Consider the following 15,406-nt stretch of genomic DNA (forward strand, 5'->3'; position numbering starts at 1 on the left):
GTATCCTCAGAAACTCTGAAGAGTCAGAGGCAACTTAATAAGATCCTGGGGGAGTTCTTGACTGGGTGAATCTAAACAGTGAATAAATGTCTGAATGAATGAATCCTAAGATTGATACCTGAATGAAGGAGTGACAGAATCCAAGAATTGATGGGGTGGATGTTTCCTGAGGCAGCAGGGGGATTGGAGTCTCGAACGGTTTAAAAACAAGGGATTGTCCATTGAAAACAAAGATGAGGACATGTGTTTTCTCTCTGAGGGTTTCTTTGGCAGTCCCTTCCTCAACAGGCAAGAGATGTCAGAATCTGGAAATCCAGTGACCCAGGGGGTGAAAGATTCTCTGGGTTATACAGGAATGTAGAGTCAACCAAATCAGCCATCATCTTATTGGATGGGGGAGCAGATTGGAAGGGCTGAATGGCCTACTATTGTTCCTTCTCCGTGTGTAGAATTGCAAGCCCTTTCAGAAAAGGACAACGTTGCTTCAGGGTCTTTGATGATTTTCTGTTTCTTACGCGTTAGCCGAGCGAGAGAGCACTGTGTCGGAGGATTTGGCAATCTAACCGTTCCCTGAGTCTGTTTGAACGTGCCTGGCAGTGGGAGACGCTGGAGCTCATGTTTGGTGTGTGCCCCTCTCCTGCAGGTTGTCTACATCACGGCGACGTTTCCTTTCCTCATGCTGTTGGTTTTGTTGATCCGTGGAGTCACTCTGCCAGGAGCAGCTCAGGGAATCAAATTTTATCTGTATCCTGACATCAGCCGTCTCGGTGACCCACAGGTGAGTTCCGAGGGATAAACCCCCCGTCCCTCCCTCGACACGGCCAATTCCCAACTCATTCCGAGAGGACGGAGAGGGCTGGGGCGGAGGGGAGCGGGTGGAGCGATGGGTCGAGGGAGAGGTAGGTTGTCCTCAGTGTGTAAATGTGGCTGGGACGCAGGGCTGTGCGGTCAGGCTCTCTCATGGTCAGAGACCAACCGCCTGTGAAAGAGCAGAGGGTACCGGCTCTGTCAGGGCCTGGGCTTCGGGGCTCGGGCAGTAACAGGCCACAGTTGTCAGGGGGGTGGGGGGAGAATGTCAGGGAGGGAGGGGGTCATGCTGTGTTAACCAATCCAAGCTGAAGCAGTTTGGAGCAACCAATAAAAAGACTCTCTCTCTACTCCTTCTCTCTCCCTCACCCTCCTTCTCTCTCTCTCTCCTCCCCTAACTCTCTCTCACTCACTCTTTCCTCTCCCTCACTCCTCCTTTTCTCTCTCCCCCCTTTGCTCTCTTCCCCCTTTCTCTCTCTCTCTCCCTCCTTCTCCCCCCCTTTCTCTCTGTCCCCATTTCTCTCTCTCCCCTTCTCTCTCTCTCTCCTCCCCTTCACTCTCTTTCTCTCTCTCTCTCCCCTTCACTCTCTCTCCTCCCCTTCACTCTCTCTCTCCCCCCTTGTCTCTCTCTCTCTCCTCCCCTTCTCTCTCCCTCTCCTCCCCTTCACTCTCTCTCTCTCTCTCTCCCCTTCTCTGTCTCTCTCCTCCCCTTCTCGCTCCCTCTCCCCCCTTCTCTCTCTCTCTCCTCCCCTTCACTCTCTCTCTCCCCTTCTCTCTCTCTCCTCCCCTTCTCTCTCTCTCTCTCTCTCTCTCCTCCCCTTCACTCTCTCTCTCCCCTTCTCGCTCCCTCTCCCCACTTCTCTCTCTCTCTCTCTCTATTCTCCCCTTCACTCTCTCTCTCCCCTTCTCTCTCTCCCCCCCCCTCCCCCCCAGGTATGGATTGATGCAGGGACACAGATCTTCTTCTCGTATGCGATCTGTTTGGGAGCGATGACGTCACTGGGAAGCTACAACAAGTACAAATATAACTGTTACCGGTATGTGGTGCCTCTGGGGAGCTGTGGGTGGGGAGACACTCCGGGTGAGGGGGGGGTGCAGTGGGTGGGGGGAACTGACGGGGAATCGAGTGGAAAAAAAAGTCAAGCTGTGTGTGTTGAGTGGGCTCGTGTTGGGCACCGTATTAACCCCATGCATCAATTGTGACGTGTGTAAATAGGGACTGTATGCTCCTCGGATGTCTGAACAGCGGTACCAGTTTTGTTTCGGGCTTTGCGATATTTTCCATCCTTGGCTTCATGGCTCAAGAACAAGGGGTGGACATAGCAGACGTAGCTGAGTCAGGTACGAGCAGCAGCTGGTGCATCCTGCACACCGTAGAGGTTTGACCCGTTTGTAATCAGTGTTTATTTTTGTAGCATGCATAATGCTGGCCTTGCTGTTCCCACGTTAATCCGACCGCGCTGGGTCTGTCTGACTGGGGTTCCTCCCCAGGCTTCCAGACCAGCTAATGATGGGGATCATTTCCCCCCCCCCCCGTCTCAGCATGGACTTGATGCACTGTGTGCCCGCTCCCTGACAGAGACCCCCCTCTCTGCTGACCAGGGTGCTGGATACAATGCCAATGTTGATTAACAGCTCGCCAAGTAACCAACAGTTAGGGATCTCCTGCCCTCTCCTCTGTCAATACTTGCTGGCAATTTCTTTGAAAGCTGGCTCCCCTGCTGATTGGTCCAGACCCAGCAGTGTGGATGTTGCTGTGACTTCTGGAGGGTTCCTGGACTGAGGAGGGTTCCGGCAGTATTATGTAGGGGGGCTCCTCCATTCCCCCTGCACTCTTGGGTTGGGGAGAAACGGGAGGGGGTGAGGAAATGAGCACGGTCACCCTGTGCAGCACCGCGCCCCCCCCCCCACTCACTTTCACCACCGTATCTCGATCTCCCCATTTCCCGATGCTGTCCACTCATTCCTGCTGGACAGGCTCAGTCTGCTTGGTGATGCCCCTGTTGCCGAATAGTCCGGCTGCTTCGCTTCACGTCTAGGAACCTCCAGGTGTAGCTGCTACCAAGGCGGAGTCAATCCTTTCAGTGCAGTCATTGGCCCTTGCAACAGCCTTGCATCCAATGGATGTTTTCTGTGAATATTTAACAACTTATATTTTCATCCATGTAATTCCATGCATGTGGTATTTGTCTAATTTAAATTAGATTTTAATTTTTAAAAACCGTCCAGCCAATCAGGCAGTGGGCTAGCAGGAGCTAACCCTCCTGCAGGAGAGTGGCCCCGGGGATGGGACACAGGGACCTCGGGCTGATCTCTCTGAGCGTTCAATGGACAAGGAAGATCACATCAAACAGCCCCAGAAAAGGGGGCGTCCCACTGCGCAGAGGTAGCTTCACAAACTCCGCATGGAGACTCATTGTAATCACTGGACCCCAGTCACAGTCAGAGATACAATGCAGAGGGAGCTTTACACTGTATCTAACCCTGTGCTGTCCCTGCCCTGGGAGTGTTTGATGGGGGACAGTGTAGAGGGAGCTTTACTCTGTATCTAACCCTGTGCTGTCCCTGCCCTGGGAGTGTTTGATGGGGGACAGTGTAGAGGGAGCTTTACTCTGTATCTCACCCCATGCTGTCCCTGTCCCTGGGAGTGTTTGATGGGGGACTGTGTAGAGGGAGCTTTACTCTGTATCTAACCCCGTGCTGTCCCTGCCCTGGGAGTGTTTGTTGGGGACAGTGTAGAGGGAGTTTTACTCTGTATCTAAAGCCCATGCTGTCCCTGTTCTAGGAGTGTTTGTTGGGGGACAGTGTAGAGGGAGCTTTACCCTGTATCTAACCCCGTGCTGTCCCTGTCCTTGGGAGTGTTTGATGGGGGGGGACAGTGTAGAGGAAGCTTTACTCTGTATCTAACCCCGTGCTGTCCCTGTCCTGGGAGTGTTTGATGGGGGGGGGACAGTGTAGAGGGAGCTTTACTCTGTATCTAACCCCGTGCTGTCCCTGTCCTGGGAGTGTTTGATGGGGGGGGGGACAGTGTAGAGGGAGCTTTACTCTGTATCTAACCCCGTGCTGTCCCTGTCCCTGGGGGTGTTTGTTGCTGATATTGGTATCTTTCACTTCCATAACTTTACAAAACAGAAGAGCACGGGAGGAATGAGAACAGCGAATAATTTCCCCACGATTGCTGCGTTTGTAATGTCTACAGCTCACTTCGACTCTCATGGCTATCTCCTGTCGATGGGCAGGCATTGAGAATAGAACCCTCAGTCCCCCCTCCCCACCCATCCCCCTTCAGTCAGTAAATACTGGGGGCAAGGGGAGAGGACAACTCCTGCCCAAAGGGGCCCTTAAAACCTCCCGGTACAAGTTCAAGTCCCTGGCCTGCAATCAAAGGTCACTGCGTTCTCCGAGATCTTAAAGATCAAAATAATAATAAGGCAAAGCATTTTATAATAAGGACGATACAGGTATTCCTATCCAGTGGCTGCAGTATCACCTTGCAGTTAGTTACACGTTCTTCAACCAGAGATTTAATGAATTTAATTTATGAAAACAAAATGTACATTAAAATATTAAATCTGATTCGAAACTAATCATGGAGTTTCTTTTTTTTTCTTGCTTCTTTCAATGGATCAATTTATTAATTTTTTTATAAACTCCTCCGTCCATTTGGATGTGACCCTAATCTTTTGAAAACTGGGTGTTGAATTCTGGCCGATGCAGTGGGTAGACAAATTGGAAGTTTTATTTTTCTCCGTGGGTGATAGGATGACGGATTTGCCATGTTCTGTGGAATGATGGGACTTGCCTTAGCAGGCTGACTTCATTTCAAACCAGTCAAGGTAAAACCACTTGTTTTGCCAGGTTTCATTAATGACTGCAACTTTGCTCATTCCATCTCCGTGTGGGACATCGTTCTGTAAAAACGCACCATCCCCCCACCCCTGTTGACCCTGACTCTTGCCCCCAGGTTACCCACGGTGTGTCCTGTATGTGCAGGGAGGAGGAGTGATTCTCTGATTCCTCCTGAGGATCAGTGCCCTCTACGGCCTGTCTCTGAGAGACCACAGCTGACCCCTAGAACAAACCCCACCCCCCCACTCCAGGCTCCACCCTCGAAACGGCCACCACCGTCAACCACAGAACATCGATAAAGCATTAAACTCACCCTTACCATTCCTCGGCACCACTCCGCTCCCCCATCACTATCCCAATCCCCCCATCGCTATCCCATTCCCAACCCCCGTCACTATCCCAATCCCCCCATCACTATCCCATTCCCCTCCCACGTCACTATCCCATTCCCCTCCCCTGTCACTATCCCATTCCCATTCCCCTCCCCCGTCACTATCCCGTTCCCCTCCCCGTCACTATACCGTTCCCCTCCCCCATCACTATCCCGTTCCCCTCCCCCATCACTATCCTGTTCCCCTCCCCCATCACTATCCCGTTCCCCTCCCCCATCACTATCCCATTCCCATTCCCCATCACTATCCCGTTCCCCTCCCCCGTCACTATCTAGTTCCCCTCCCCCATCACTATCCCGTTCCCCTCCCCATCACTATCCCGTTCCCCTCCCCCGTCACTATCTAGTTCCCCTCCCCCATCACTATCCTGTTCCCCTCCCCCATCACTATCCCGTTCCCCTCCCCCGTCACTATCCCATTCCCATTCCCCATCACTATCCCGTTCCCCTCCCCCGTCACTATCCCATTCCCATTCCCCATCACTATCCCGTTCCCCTCCCCCATCACTATCCCATTCCCCGTCCCATCACTATCCCGTTCCCATTCCCCTCCCCCATCACTATCCCGTTCCCCTCCCCCATCACTATCGCATTCCCATTCCCCGCCCCATCACTATCCCGTTCCCCTCCCCCATCACTATCGCATTCCCATTCCCCGCCCCATCACTATCCCGTTCCCCTCCCCCATTACTATCGCATTCCCATTCCCCGCCCCATCACTATCCCGTTCCCCTCCCCCATCACTATCGCATTCCCATTCCCCACCCCATCACTATCGCATTCCCATTCCCCGCCCCATCACTATCCCGTTCCCATTCCCCTCCCCCATCACTATCCCGATCCCCACCCCCTGTCACTATCCCATTCCCCTCCCCATCACTCTCCCATTCCCCTCCCCCGTCACTATCCCGTTCCCCTCCCCCGTCACTATCCCATTCCCCTCCCCCGTCACTATCCCGTTCCCCTCCCCCTGTCACTATCCCATTCCCCTCCCCATCACTCCCATTCCCCTCCCCCGTCACTATCCCATTCCCCTCCCCCGTCACTATCCCATTCCCCTCCCCCGTCACTATCCCATTCCCCTCCCCCATCACTATCCCGTTCCCCTCCCCCTGTCACTATCCCATTCCCCTCCCCATCACTCTCCCATTCCCCTCCCCCGTCACTATCCCGTTCCCCTCCCCCGTCACTATCCCATTCCCCTCCCCCGTCACTATCCCGTTCCCCCCCCCCCCTGTCACTATCCCATTCCCCTCCCCATCACTCTCCCATTCCCCTCCCCCTGTCACTATCCCATTCCCCTCCCCATCACTCTCCCATTCCCCTCCCCCGTCACTATCCCATTCCCCTCCCCCGTCACTATCCCATTCCCCTCCCCCGTCACTATCCCGTTCCCCTCCCCCTGTCACTATCCCATTCCCCTCCCCATCACTCTCCCATTCCCCTCCCCCTGTCACTATCCCATTCCCCTCCCCATCACTCTCCCATTCCCCTCCCCCGTCACTATCCCATTCCCCTCCCCCGTCACTATCCCGTTCCCCTCCCCCTGTCACTATCCCATTCCCCTCCCCATCACTCTCCCATTCCCCTCCCCCGTCACTATCCCGTTCCCCTCCCCCGTCACTATCCCGTTCCCGTTCCCCTCCCCCGTCACTATCCCGTTCCCCTCCCCCGTCACTATCCCGTTCCCCTCCCCCGTCACTACCCTGTTCTTTGACTCTAATGTTTTATTCAGTGTCTTCATGGACTATTTGGAAAGTCCAGCCCAGGAACTGCAAACTCCGAAAACCTTTTTGCATTCTCTAAACGTGGAAAGTGGGAATCTCCGTCTGAGTCATTTTTTCTGGCGATTGTAGAATACGCCGGTCTTATTCCTCGCAGCTCTCTGGCGCAGTCCCGGCTTGAGAAGCCCTTTCAGTAATTTCTCAGGCGGTTTGAAATAAGGGACAAATAAATGGGTTTAACGCCATCGCACTGAGACCTTTTAATTACTGCGCCCTGTGAAAGAACAATGTTTTTAATCTCTTGTTGCCGTGAACGAGCAGTGAGCCTTTAACGTGTGTTGGAACACCATGGAAGCTTTCCACCCTAGGCCATTCTGCCCATCTGCTGCTGGTGAAGTCACCAGCTGGTCAAATGGGGCATATCCATTACTGATTTGAAGCCACTTTCCCATTGCAAATGTGAAAGGAAAGGGCATTTTGAAAAGTTGATACGCATGCCATCTTTGTTTTAAGAGTAACTGCTGTGATATAACGTACCTGTGTATTTTGTTGTGATGTGAAATTACATGATCATTTAGTGCCTCTTGTCCCCCTTCTCTCCTCACCACCCCACCCTCCACCCTTCCCCTGCCCTAAATCCCACATCTCCACCCCCCCCCCCCATCTCTCTCTGCATTTGCCTCCTAGGTCCTGGTCTGGCATTCATCGCTTACCCTAAAGCAGTGAGCATGATGCCTTGGCCTACATTCTGGGCTATCTTGTTTTTCGTAATGCTCCTTCTTCTCGGATTGGACAGTCAGGTCAGTTTGAACTCTGGGCTGGTGGGGACGGGGTCATGTCTCTGAAATCATGAGCAATCAGCAGCTCTCTCTGGGGTCAGCCAGGGATCGGGTGGAGGGTGTGGTTTGGGGGTTCAGGGCGTGGTGGGATTTTATTTTCTGGCTGGTGGAGGGGGTTACGATCTTTCCCCACACCCACCACCATCTCCTTCTTTCTCTCTCTCTCTCTCTCCTCTCTCCCCCTTGCCTCTGCCTCTCTCCCACTCTCTCTCTCTCTCTCCCCTATCCCCCCTCTCTCTCTCTCTCTCCCTCTCTTCCCCCATTTCTCTCTCTCTCTCTTCTCCCTCTCCCCCCCCCCCTCTCTCTCTCCCTCCCTCCCCCATCTCCCTCTCTCTCTCTCTCGCTCTCTCTCTCTCTCTCCCCCCACCTCTGCCTCTCTCCCACTCTCTCTCTCTCCCTCATCTCTCCCTCTCTCTCCCTCTCTCCCACATCTCTCTCTCCCCCCCTCTCTCTCTCTCCCCCCCCCCGCCTCTGCCTCTCTCCCACTCTCTCCCTCTCTTCCTCTCTCCCTCTCTCTCTCTGAGTCTCAGCTTGTTCATAACCAATGGGAGAGAGGACCCATCTATACTTCACCCACTTTGCACTGGGGAGGTTTTTTTCGTGACGGTGGATCTTTTCCTCCAGTTCCCTAAACTCAGGGGCTGGGGGGTGTGCCCTCACCCAGTGTTTTGGTATTTACCTCGTTTTGCCATTGGACAGAATCATTGGGGTATCTGGGTCACAGTGTGATCCCATCCCAGGGCCGCCAGGTCACTGAGGAATGTTGCAACCATCTCCAGCTACAATCCATCTCTCCCACCAGCGACCGGTAAATTCTGCCACTTACTGTCAGTGCCTTAGGGGTCTGCTTATAGTTTCCACCGGTCAGAGACCTGCTGGTGTGAAATCTTGTCCCAATGATTGTAGCAGCTAGACCAACAAACTGAGGATACACTGTGGCTACCACACGTGTTTCTCGAGCTCTGCATGTGTTTGCACATGTTTCTCTGGGTCGTATATGTTCCCGTGCATGTGTCTGGTCTGACAGCACCCACATGCACGTCTTTGCCTCCGTGTTCCTACACGTGTGTTTTCTGGGTCGGAGTGTGCATTCCCGCGCGCGTTTCTCTGGGTCGTGTGTGTTCCCACACACGTGTCTGGTTTGGCGTGTGCCCACACGCACATCTCTGGGCCGTCATGTGCCCACGCGCGTGTCTCTGAGTCTGCGTGTGCTCTCGCGCGTTTCTCTGGGTCGTGTGTGTTCCCACACGCGTGTCTGGTTTGGCGTGTGCCCACACGCACATCTCTGGGCCGTCATGTGCCCATGCACGTGTCTGAGTCTGCGTGTGCTCTCCCGCGTTTCTCTGGGTCGTGTGTGTTCCCACACGCGTGTCTGGTTTGGCGTGTGCCCACACGCATGTCTCTGGGCTGTCATGTGCCCAGACCCACACACAAACTCACTCTCTCACACACATGCCTGCCCATGTGCTCATGGATGTCCTTCATAAGTTCATACATGCATGCGTGTGCATTTGGACACACGTGTGCAAGTGGATAACTCTACGTGTGTGAGGTTCTGATCCCGCCAGTGTGCAATAAGGGCAGCACACCTCTATGTAGGACTGCTCACAATCATGAAACATACACCGCTCGGTCAGTTAAATTGTGCACGGCTACGTATTCCCACTTGCCCACCGTCTCCATGGTGAACTGTTTTTTTGTTTAAATCTCTTTTCAACAAACCAATGGCAAAATAACAACCCCCCTCCCACCTCCTACTGTCTTCCAGTGAGATTTGCGAGGGAAATCTTAATGCTTTTTTAAAAGGGAAGTACTTTTACAATGAAGGGGGGAACCAGTGTCTGAGTCAGGACAATCTCATCCAGTAAGACAAAGGGACAAAGACAAGCGCCATTTGGAGGAACCATTTCCTTAATTAAGAATAACAGTAAAAGCTCAGCGTGTTTACCCGGAAAGTCTGAGGGTTTTTGTACCATAGAGACCTGGCAGTTGGCCGAGACATTTGATATGTGAGTTAATATTTGTGCATCACATCCTGTGTAATTTGTGCTGACAGGTAAGTGATTGTTCACCTGCTCTTGGTTTTGTTTCTTGCTGAGGGTGGAGGTGATTATTTGACGTGTTTGTGTGCTGTGTGCACCGGGAGGTGGTTTCATTCGGCTCCGGGTTTAGCTGCCGAACGCAGGACGTGGGTCAGAAAGCTCATCTGTGATGGTCACCCCGGTCAAATATCCTCACCCCTTCCATCTGCCCCTCCCCCGCAGAGGCTCCTTCCCGTACACAGTGAGAGCAGCACTGAAGGGGCAGCTAATACCCCAAATGAGAGCAGGTGACCCCCTCCCCCAGGGGCACCCTGGGGAGTTGATTAAGCACCTGACCTGCCTCTGAAGGACTATAGAGCAGGTAGTGTTTACCTTGCCTTGCTTTCCCATGTCGTAATCTCTTCCAGCTATGTAACCTGTACAGGTGTGTACTAGATAAAACCCTCCAGATAGTATTCATTTCCATGTTTATTCTTGATGAAGTGTGATGAATATTCAGCCTGTATCTCCTCACCTGCCTCAGAGATGCAAATGCTGCTAAATTTCCTTTCTGGAAATAATGTTTACTGACAGGTACAATTTGATAACAGGCAGGTGAGTAAGAGACACTTGCTGTCTCTCAGTGCTCTATTCATGGGTCACTCACTGCAAAAACAGCTCAGTCATTCCAGCTCTGTCCCTTAAACTTTGACATCTGCCCTCTCAGATGTTGAAGCCCTAATTGGGGAAAGAGTTTGCATCCTCATCCTATTCAGGCAACTCGAACAACCAGTCACACTTGGCAGGTATCCACCCCCAGGTACCCACCCCCAGGTACCCACCCCCAGGTACCCACCCCCAGGTATCCACCCCCAGGTACCTACCCCCAGGTACCCACCCCCAGGTATCCACCCCCAGGTATCCACCCCCAGGTACCCACCCCCAGGTATCCAAATCCAGGTACCTACCCCCAGGTATCCACCCCCAGGTACCCACCCCCAGATACCCACCCCCAGGTACCACCCTAGGTACCCACCCCCAAATATCCAACCCCAGGTACCCACCCCCAGGCATCCACCCCCAGGTACCCACGCTCTTGCTGTCCCTGTCCCTGGGGAGTGGGGACAGTGTAGAGGGAGCTTTACTCTGTATCTAACCCCATCTGTCCCTGACCTGGGAGTGTTTGATGGGGAACAATGTAGAGGGAGCTTTACTCTGTATCTAACCCTGTCCTGTCCCTATCCTGGGAGTGTTTGCTGTAGGACAGTGTAGAGGGAGCTTTACTCTGGGTTTAACCCCGTGTTATAAGCACTCACTGTGATGAGATGAATCGTCTGGATTTTAAACAGTTTGGTAGAACTGAATGTTGTTGAAATGAAATTTTAATTTCTGTTGTTTTTTTGTGGTTTATTATTATTGCCTGTGAGTTGCAGGATTGTCAATTAAATGCTTCAATTTAAAAGTAAGCTGCAACTTTTGTACTTGCTGCATTTATATAGAACCCAGTCTGTAATTTTCCTCACTTAGCAGTCTGTTCGACATGACAAACTGACAGCTCCCCCACCACAACCCCCACTACACCTTCCCCACATCCTCGACTGCTCCCTCTCAGCCCCTGTCATATTCCACCTCTCCTTCTCCACCATCTATCTGTTCCACACCTGTTCCTTCCCTCCCTCTCCTCTCCTCCACTCTCCCTCCCTCCCTCCCCTTCACTCTCCTTCCCTCTCCACTCTCCTCCCCTCCACTCTCCCTCCCTCTCCTCCCTCCACTCTCCTCCCCTCCACTCTCCTCCCTCTCCACTCTCCCTTCTCCACTCTCCTCCCCTCTCCACTCTCCCTCCCTCCCTCCCCTCCACTCTCTCCACTCTCCCTCCCTCTCCTCCCCTCCATTCTCCCTCCCTCTCCTCCCCTTCACTCTCCTTCCCTCTCCACTCTCCTCCCCTCCACTCTCCTCCCCTCTCCACTCTCCCTCCCTCTCCTCCCCTTCACTCTCCTTCCCTCTCCACTCTCCCTCCCTCTCCTCCCCTCCACTCTCCCTCCACTCTCCCTCCCTCTCCTCCCCTCCATTCTCCCTCCCTCTCCTCCCCTTCACTCTCCTTCCCTCTCCACTCTCCTCCCCTCCACTCTCCCTCCCTCTCCTCCCCTCCACTCTCCTCCCCTCCACTCTCCTCCCTCTCCACTCTCCCTTCTCCACTCTCCTCCCCTCTCCACTCTCCCTCCCTCTCCTCCCCTTCACTCTCCTTCCCTCTCCACTCTCCCTCCCTCTCCTCCCCTCCACTCTCCCTCCACTCTCCCTCCCTCTCCTCCCCTCCATTCTCCCTCCCTCTCCTCCCCTTCACTCTCCTTCCCTCTCCACTCTCCTCCCCTCCACTCTCCTCCCTCTCCACTCTCCCTTCTCCACTCTCCTCCCCTCTCCACTCTCCCTCCCTCTCCTCCCCTTCACTCTCCTTCCCTCTCCACTCTCCCTCCCTCTCCTCCCCTCCACTCTCCCTCCACTCTCCCTCCCTCTCCTCCCCTCTCCCCTGCCCCCTTGTCCCCACCTTGTTGACAGGTGGACAGAGTCCTGTCCCATTAGCCCCTTGTGTGAGCAGCAGCGGTGGGTGATCTGAGGGGGTCACTGGGTGGGGGTAATGTGTGGAGTGGGTGAAGCCTGTGGAGTCCACATGGACAGGGACACCCAGAGGTGACACTCTGCTTGTCCCCTGCATCCAGCTTTAAGGGTTCTCAAAGCACACAAACTCCTGACCCAGTGACTGGATGTTTTTATCCCCACAGAGAGATGAAATAGATGCTATTGAAGGTGTGACCGCCGGGAATGTGAGCGCTGAATATAATGCCTAATGTGTTGTTTTTGTCTCTGACAGTTTGTGGAAGTTGAAGGACAGATTACTTCTCTGGTAGATCTTTACCCATCCTTCCTAAGGAAGGGTTACAGACGGGAAATCTTCATAGCTATAACATGCACACTCAGCTACCTACTCGGCTTGACCATGGTAACTGAAGTAAGTTCAGGAGCATGACCCCTTTGTTCATGTTTTTAAAAATTATAGGGGTTTATAAAATCTTGAAGGGCGTGGATAGGATAATTCCCTGGGGGTGGGGGAGTCAAGAACTAGAAGGTATAGGTTTAGGGTGAGAGGGGAAAGATATAAAAGGGACCTAAGGGGCAACTTTTTCACACAGAGGGGGGTACGTGTACGGAATGAGCTGCCAGAGGATGTGGTGGAGGCTGGTACAATTGCAGCATTTAAGAGGCATTTGGATGGGTATGTGAATAGGAAGGGTTTGGAGGGATATGGGCCGGGTGCTGGCAGGTGGGACTAGATTGGGTTGGGATATCTGGTCGGCATGGACGGGTTGGACCGAAGGGTCTGTTTCCGTGCTGTCCATCTCTATGACTCTTAAGTGGGCAGTCGGAGAGGATGGAGAGAAGGTGGAAAAGATAAGGTGGAGGGGAAATGGGGAAGGAGGAAGATGTGCGATGGAGGGATAGGAAAGATATGCAGAGATGGAGGGAGGGTGGAGAAAGGAGGGAAACACACTAGATGAAGGTGAGAGGAGGGAGGGAGAAGAGAGCTAGCGGGCTGGTGGATGAGAGAGAAGGCAGGGGGCTGGTGATGTATGGAGGGCAGGAAGGGGAGGGAATGGATGGAGAGGTGCTGGAAGGGATGGAGGGAGGATCAGCTGGAATCCTATTGCCCTGATTGAGTGTAACGCTGTTTGTTTTCCCTCCCTGACAGGGTGGGTTGTATGTGTTCCAGCTGTTTGACTACTATGCAGCCAGCGGCATGTGCCTTCTCTGGGTGGCATTCTTTGAATGTATTGCAATAGCCTGGGTGTATGGTAAGTGATGGTACTCATTTCCAACCCAGAACAGGTACACTCACCACACTGACCCCAGTATTATACAGGGACAGACCCGCCCCCACCAGTACTGACCCCAGTGTTATACAGGGACAGACCCGCCCCCACCAGTACTGTACCCCAGTGTTATACAGGGACAGACCCGCCCCCACCAGTACTGACCCCAGTGTTATACAGGGACAGACCCGCCCCCACCAGTACTGACCCCAGTGTTATACAGGGACAGACCCGCCCCCACCAGTACTGACCCCAGTGTTATACAGGGACAGACCCGCCCCCACCAGTACTGTACCCCAGTGTTATACAGGGACAGACCTGTCCCCACCAGTACTGACCCCAGTATTATACAGGGACAGACCCGCCCCCACCAGTACTGTACCCCAGTGTTATACAGGGACAGACCCGCCCCCACCAGTACTGACCCCAGTGTTATACAGGGACAGACCCGCCCCCACCAGTACTGTACCCCAGTATTATACAGGGACAGACCCGCCCCCACCAGTACTGTACCCCAGTGTTATACAGGGACAGACCTGTCCCCACCAGTACTGACCCCAGTGTTATACAGGGACAGACCCGCCCCCACCAGTACTGTACCCCAGTGTTATACAGGGACAGACCTGTCCCCACCAGTACTGACCCCAGTATTATACAGGGACAGACCTGTCCCCACCAGTACTGACCCCAGTGTTATACAGGGACAGACCCGCCCCCACCAGTACTGTACCCCAGTGTTATACAGGGACAGACCTGTCCCCACCAGTACTGACCCCAGTATTATACAGGGACAGACCTGTCCCCACCAGTACTGTACCCCAGTGTTATACAGGGACAGACCTGTCCCCACCAGTACTGACCCCAGTATTATACAGGGACAGACCTGTCCCCACCAGTACTGACCCCAGTGTTATACAGGGACAGACCCGCCCCCACCAGTACTGACCCCAGTATTATACAGGGACAGACCCGCCCCCACCAGTACTGTACCCCAGTGTTATACAGGGACAGACCCGCCCCCACCAGTACTGTACCCCAGTGTTATACAGGGACAGACCCGCCCCCACCAGTACTGACCCCAGTATTATACAGGGACAGACCTGCCCCCACCAGTACTGACCCCAGTGTTATACAGGGACAGACCCGCCCCCACCAGTACTGTACCCCAGTGTTATACAGGGACAGACCCGCCCCCACCAGTACTGACCCCAGTATTATACAGGGACAGACCCGCCCCCACCAGTACTGTACCCCAGTGTTATACAGGGACAGACCCGCCCCCACCAGTACTGTACCCCAGTGTTATACAGGGACAGACCTGCCCCACCAGTACTGTACCCCAGTGTTATACAGGGACAGACCTGTCCCCACCAGTACTGACCCCAGTATTATACAGGGACAGACCCGCCCCCACCAGTACTGTACCCCAGTGTTATACAGGGACAGACCTGTCCCCACCAGTACTGACCCCAGTATTATACAGGGACAGACCTGCCCCCACCAGTACTGTACCCCAGTGTTATACAGGGACAGACCCGCCCCCACCAGTACTGTACCTCAGTGTTATACAGGGACAGACCTGTCCCCACCAGTACTGTACCCCAGCGTTATACAGTGACAGACCTGTTCCCACCTGCACTGTACCCCAGTGTTATACAGTGACAGACCTGTCCCCACCAGTACTGTACCCCAGTGTTATACAGGGACAGACCCGTCCCCACCAGTACTGTACCCCAGTGTTATACAGTGACAGACCTGTCCTCACCAGTACTGTACCCCAGTATTATACAGGGACAGACCTGTCCCCACCAGTACTGTACCCCAGTGTTATGCAGCGATAGACCTGTCCCCACCAGTACTGTACCCCAGTATTATACAGCGACAGACCTGTCCCCACCAGTACTGTACCCCA

General features: G+C 53.8%; 1 protein-coding gene across 3 annotated transcripts in view; it reads left to right on the forward strand.

Moving 5' to 3' along the window:
* Positions 1-15,406, forward strand: part of LOC132822216 (sodium- and chloride-dependent taurine transporter-like) — a 78,272-nt gene that overhangs the window by 47,223 nt on the left and 15,643 nt on the right. For all 3 annotated transcript variants that reach the window (XM_060835304.1, XM_060835301.1, XM_060835302.1), the window contains 6 exons: positions 644-778; positions 1,741-1,844; positions 2,024-2,148; positions 7,459-7,571; positions 12,498-12,635; positions 13,374-13,476. In XM_060835304.1, the coding sequence (XP_060691287.1) occupies positions 644-778; positions 1,741-1,844; positions 2,024-2,148; positions 7,459-7,571; positions 12,498-12,635; positions 13,374-13,476 (718 nt within the window). The remainder of the gene's footprint in view (positions 1-643; positions 779-1,740; positions 1,845-2,023; positions 2,149-7,458; positions 7,572-12,497; positions 12,636-13,373; positions 13,477-15,406) is intronic.

This window comes from Hemiscyllium ocellatum, chromosome 14 (genome assembly GCF_020745735.1).
Source record: "Hemiscyllium ocellatum isolate sHemOce1 chromosome 14, sHemOce1.pat.X.cur, whole genome shotgun sequence".
NCBI lineage: Eukaryota > Metazoa > Chordata > Chondrichthyes > Orectolobiformes > Hemiscylliidae > Hemiscyllium > Hemiscyllium ocellatum.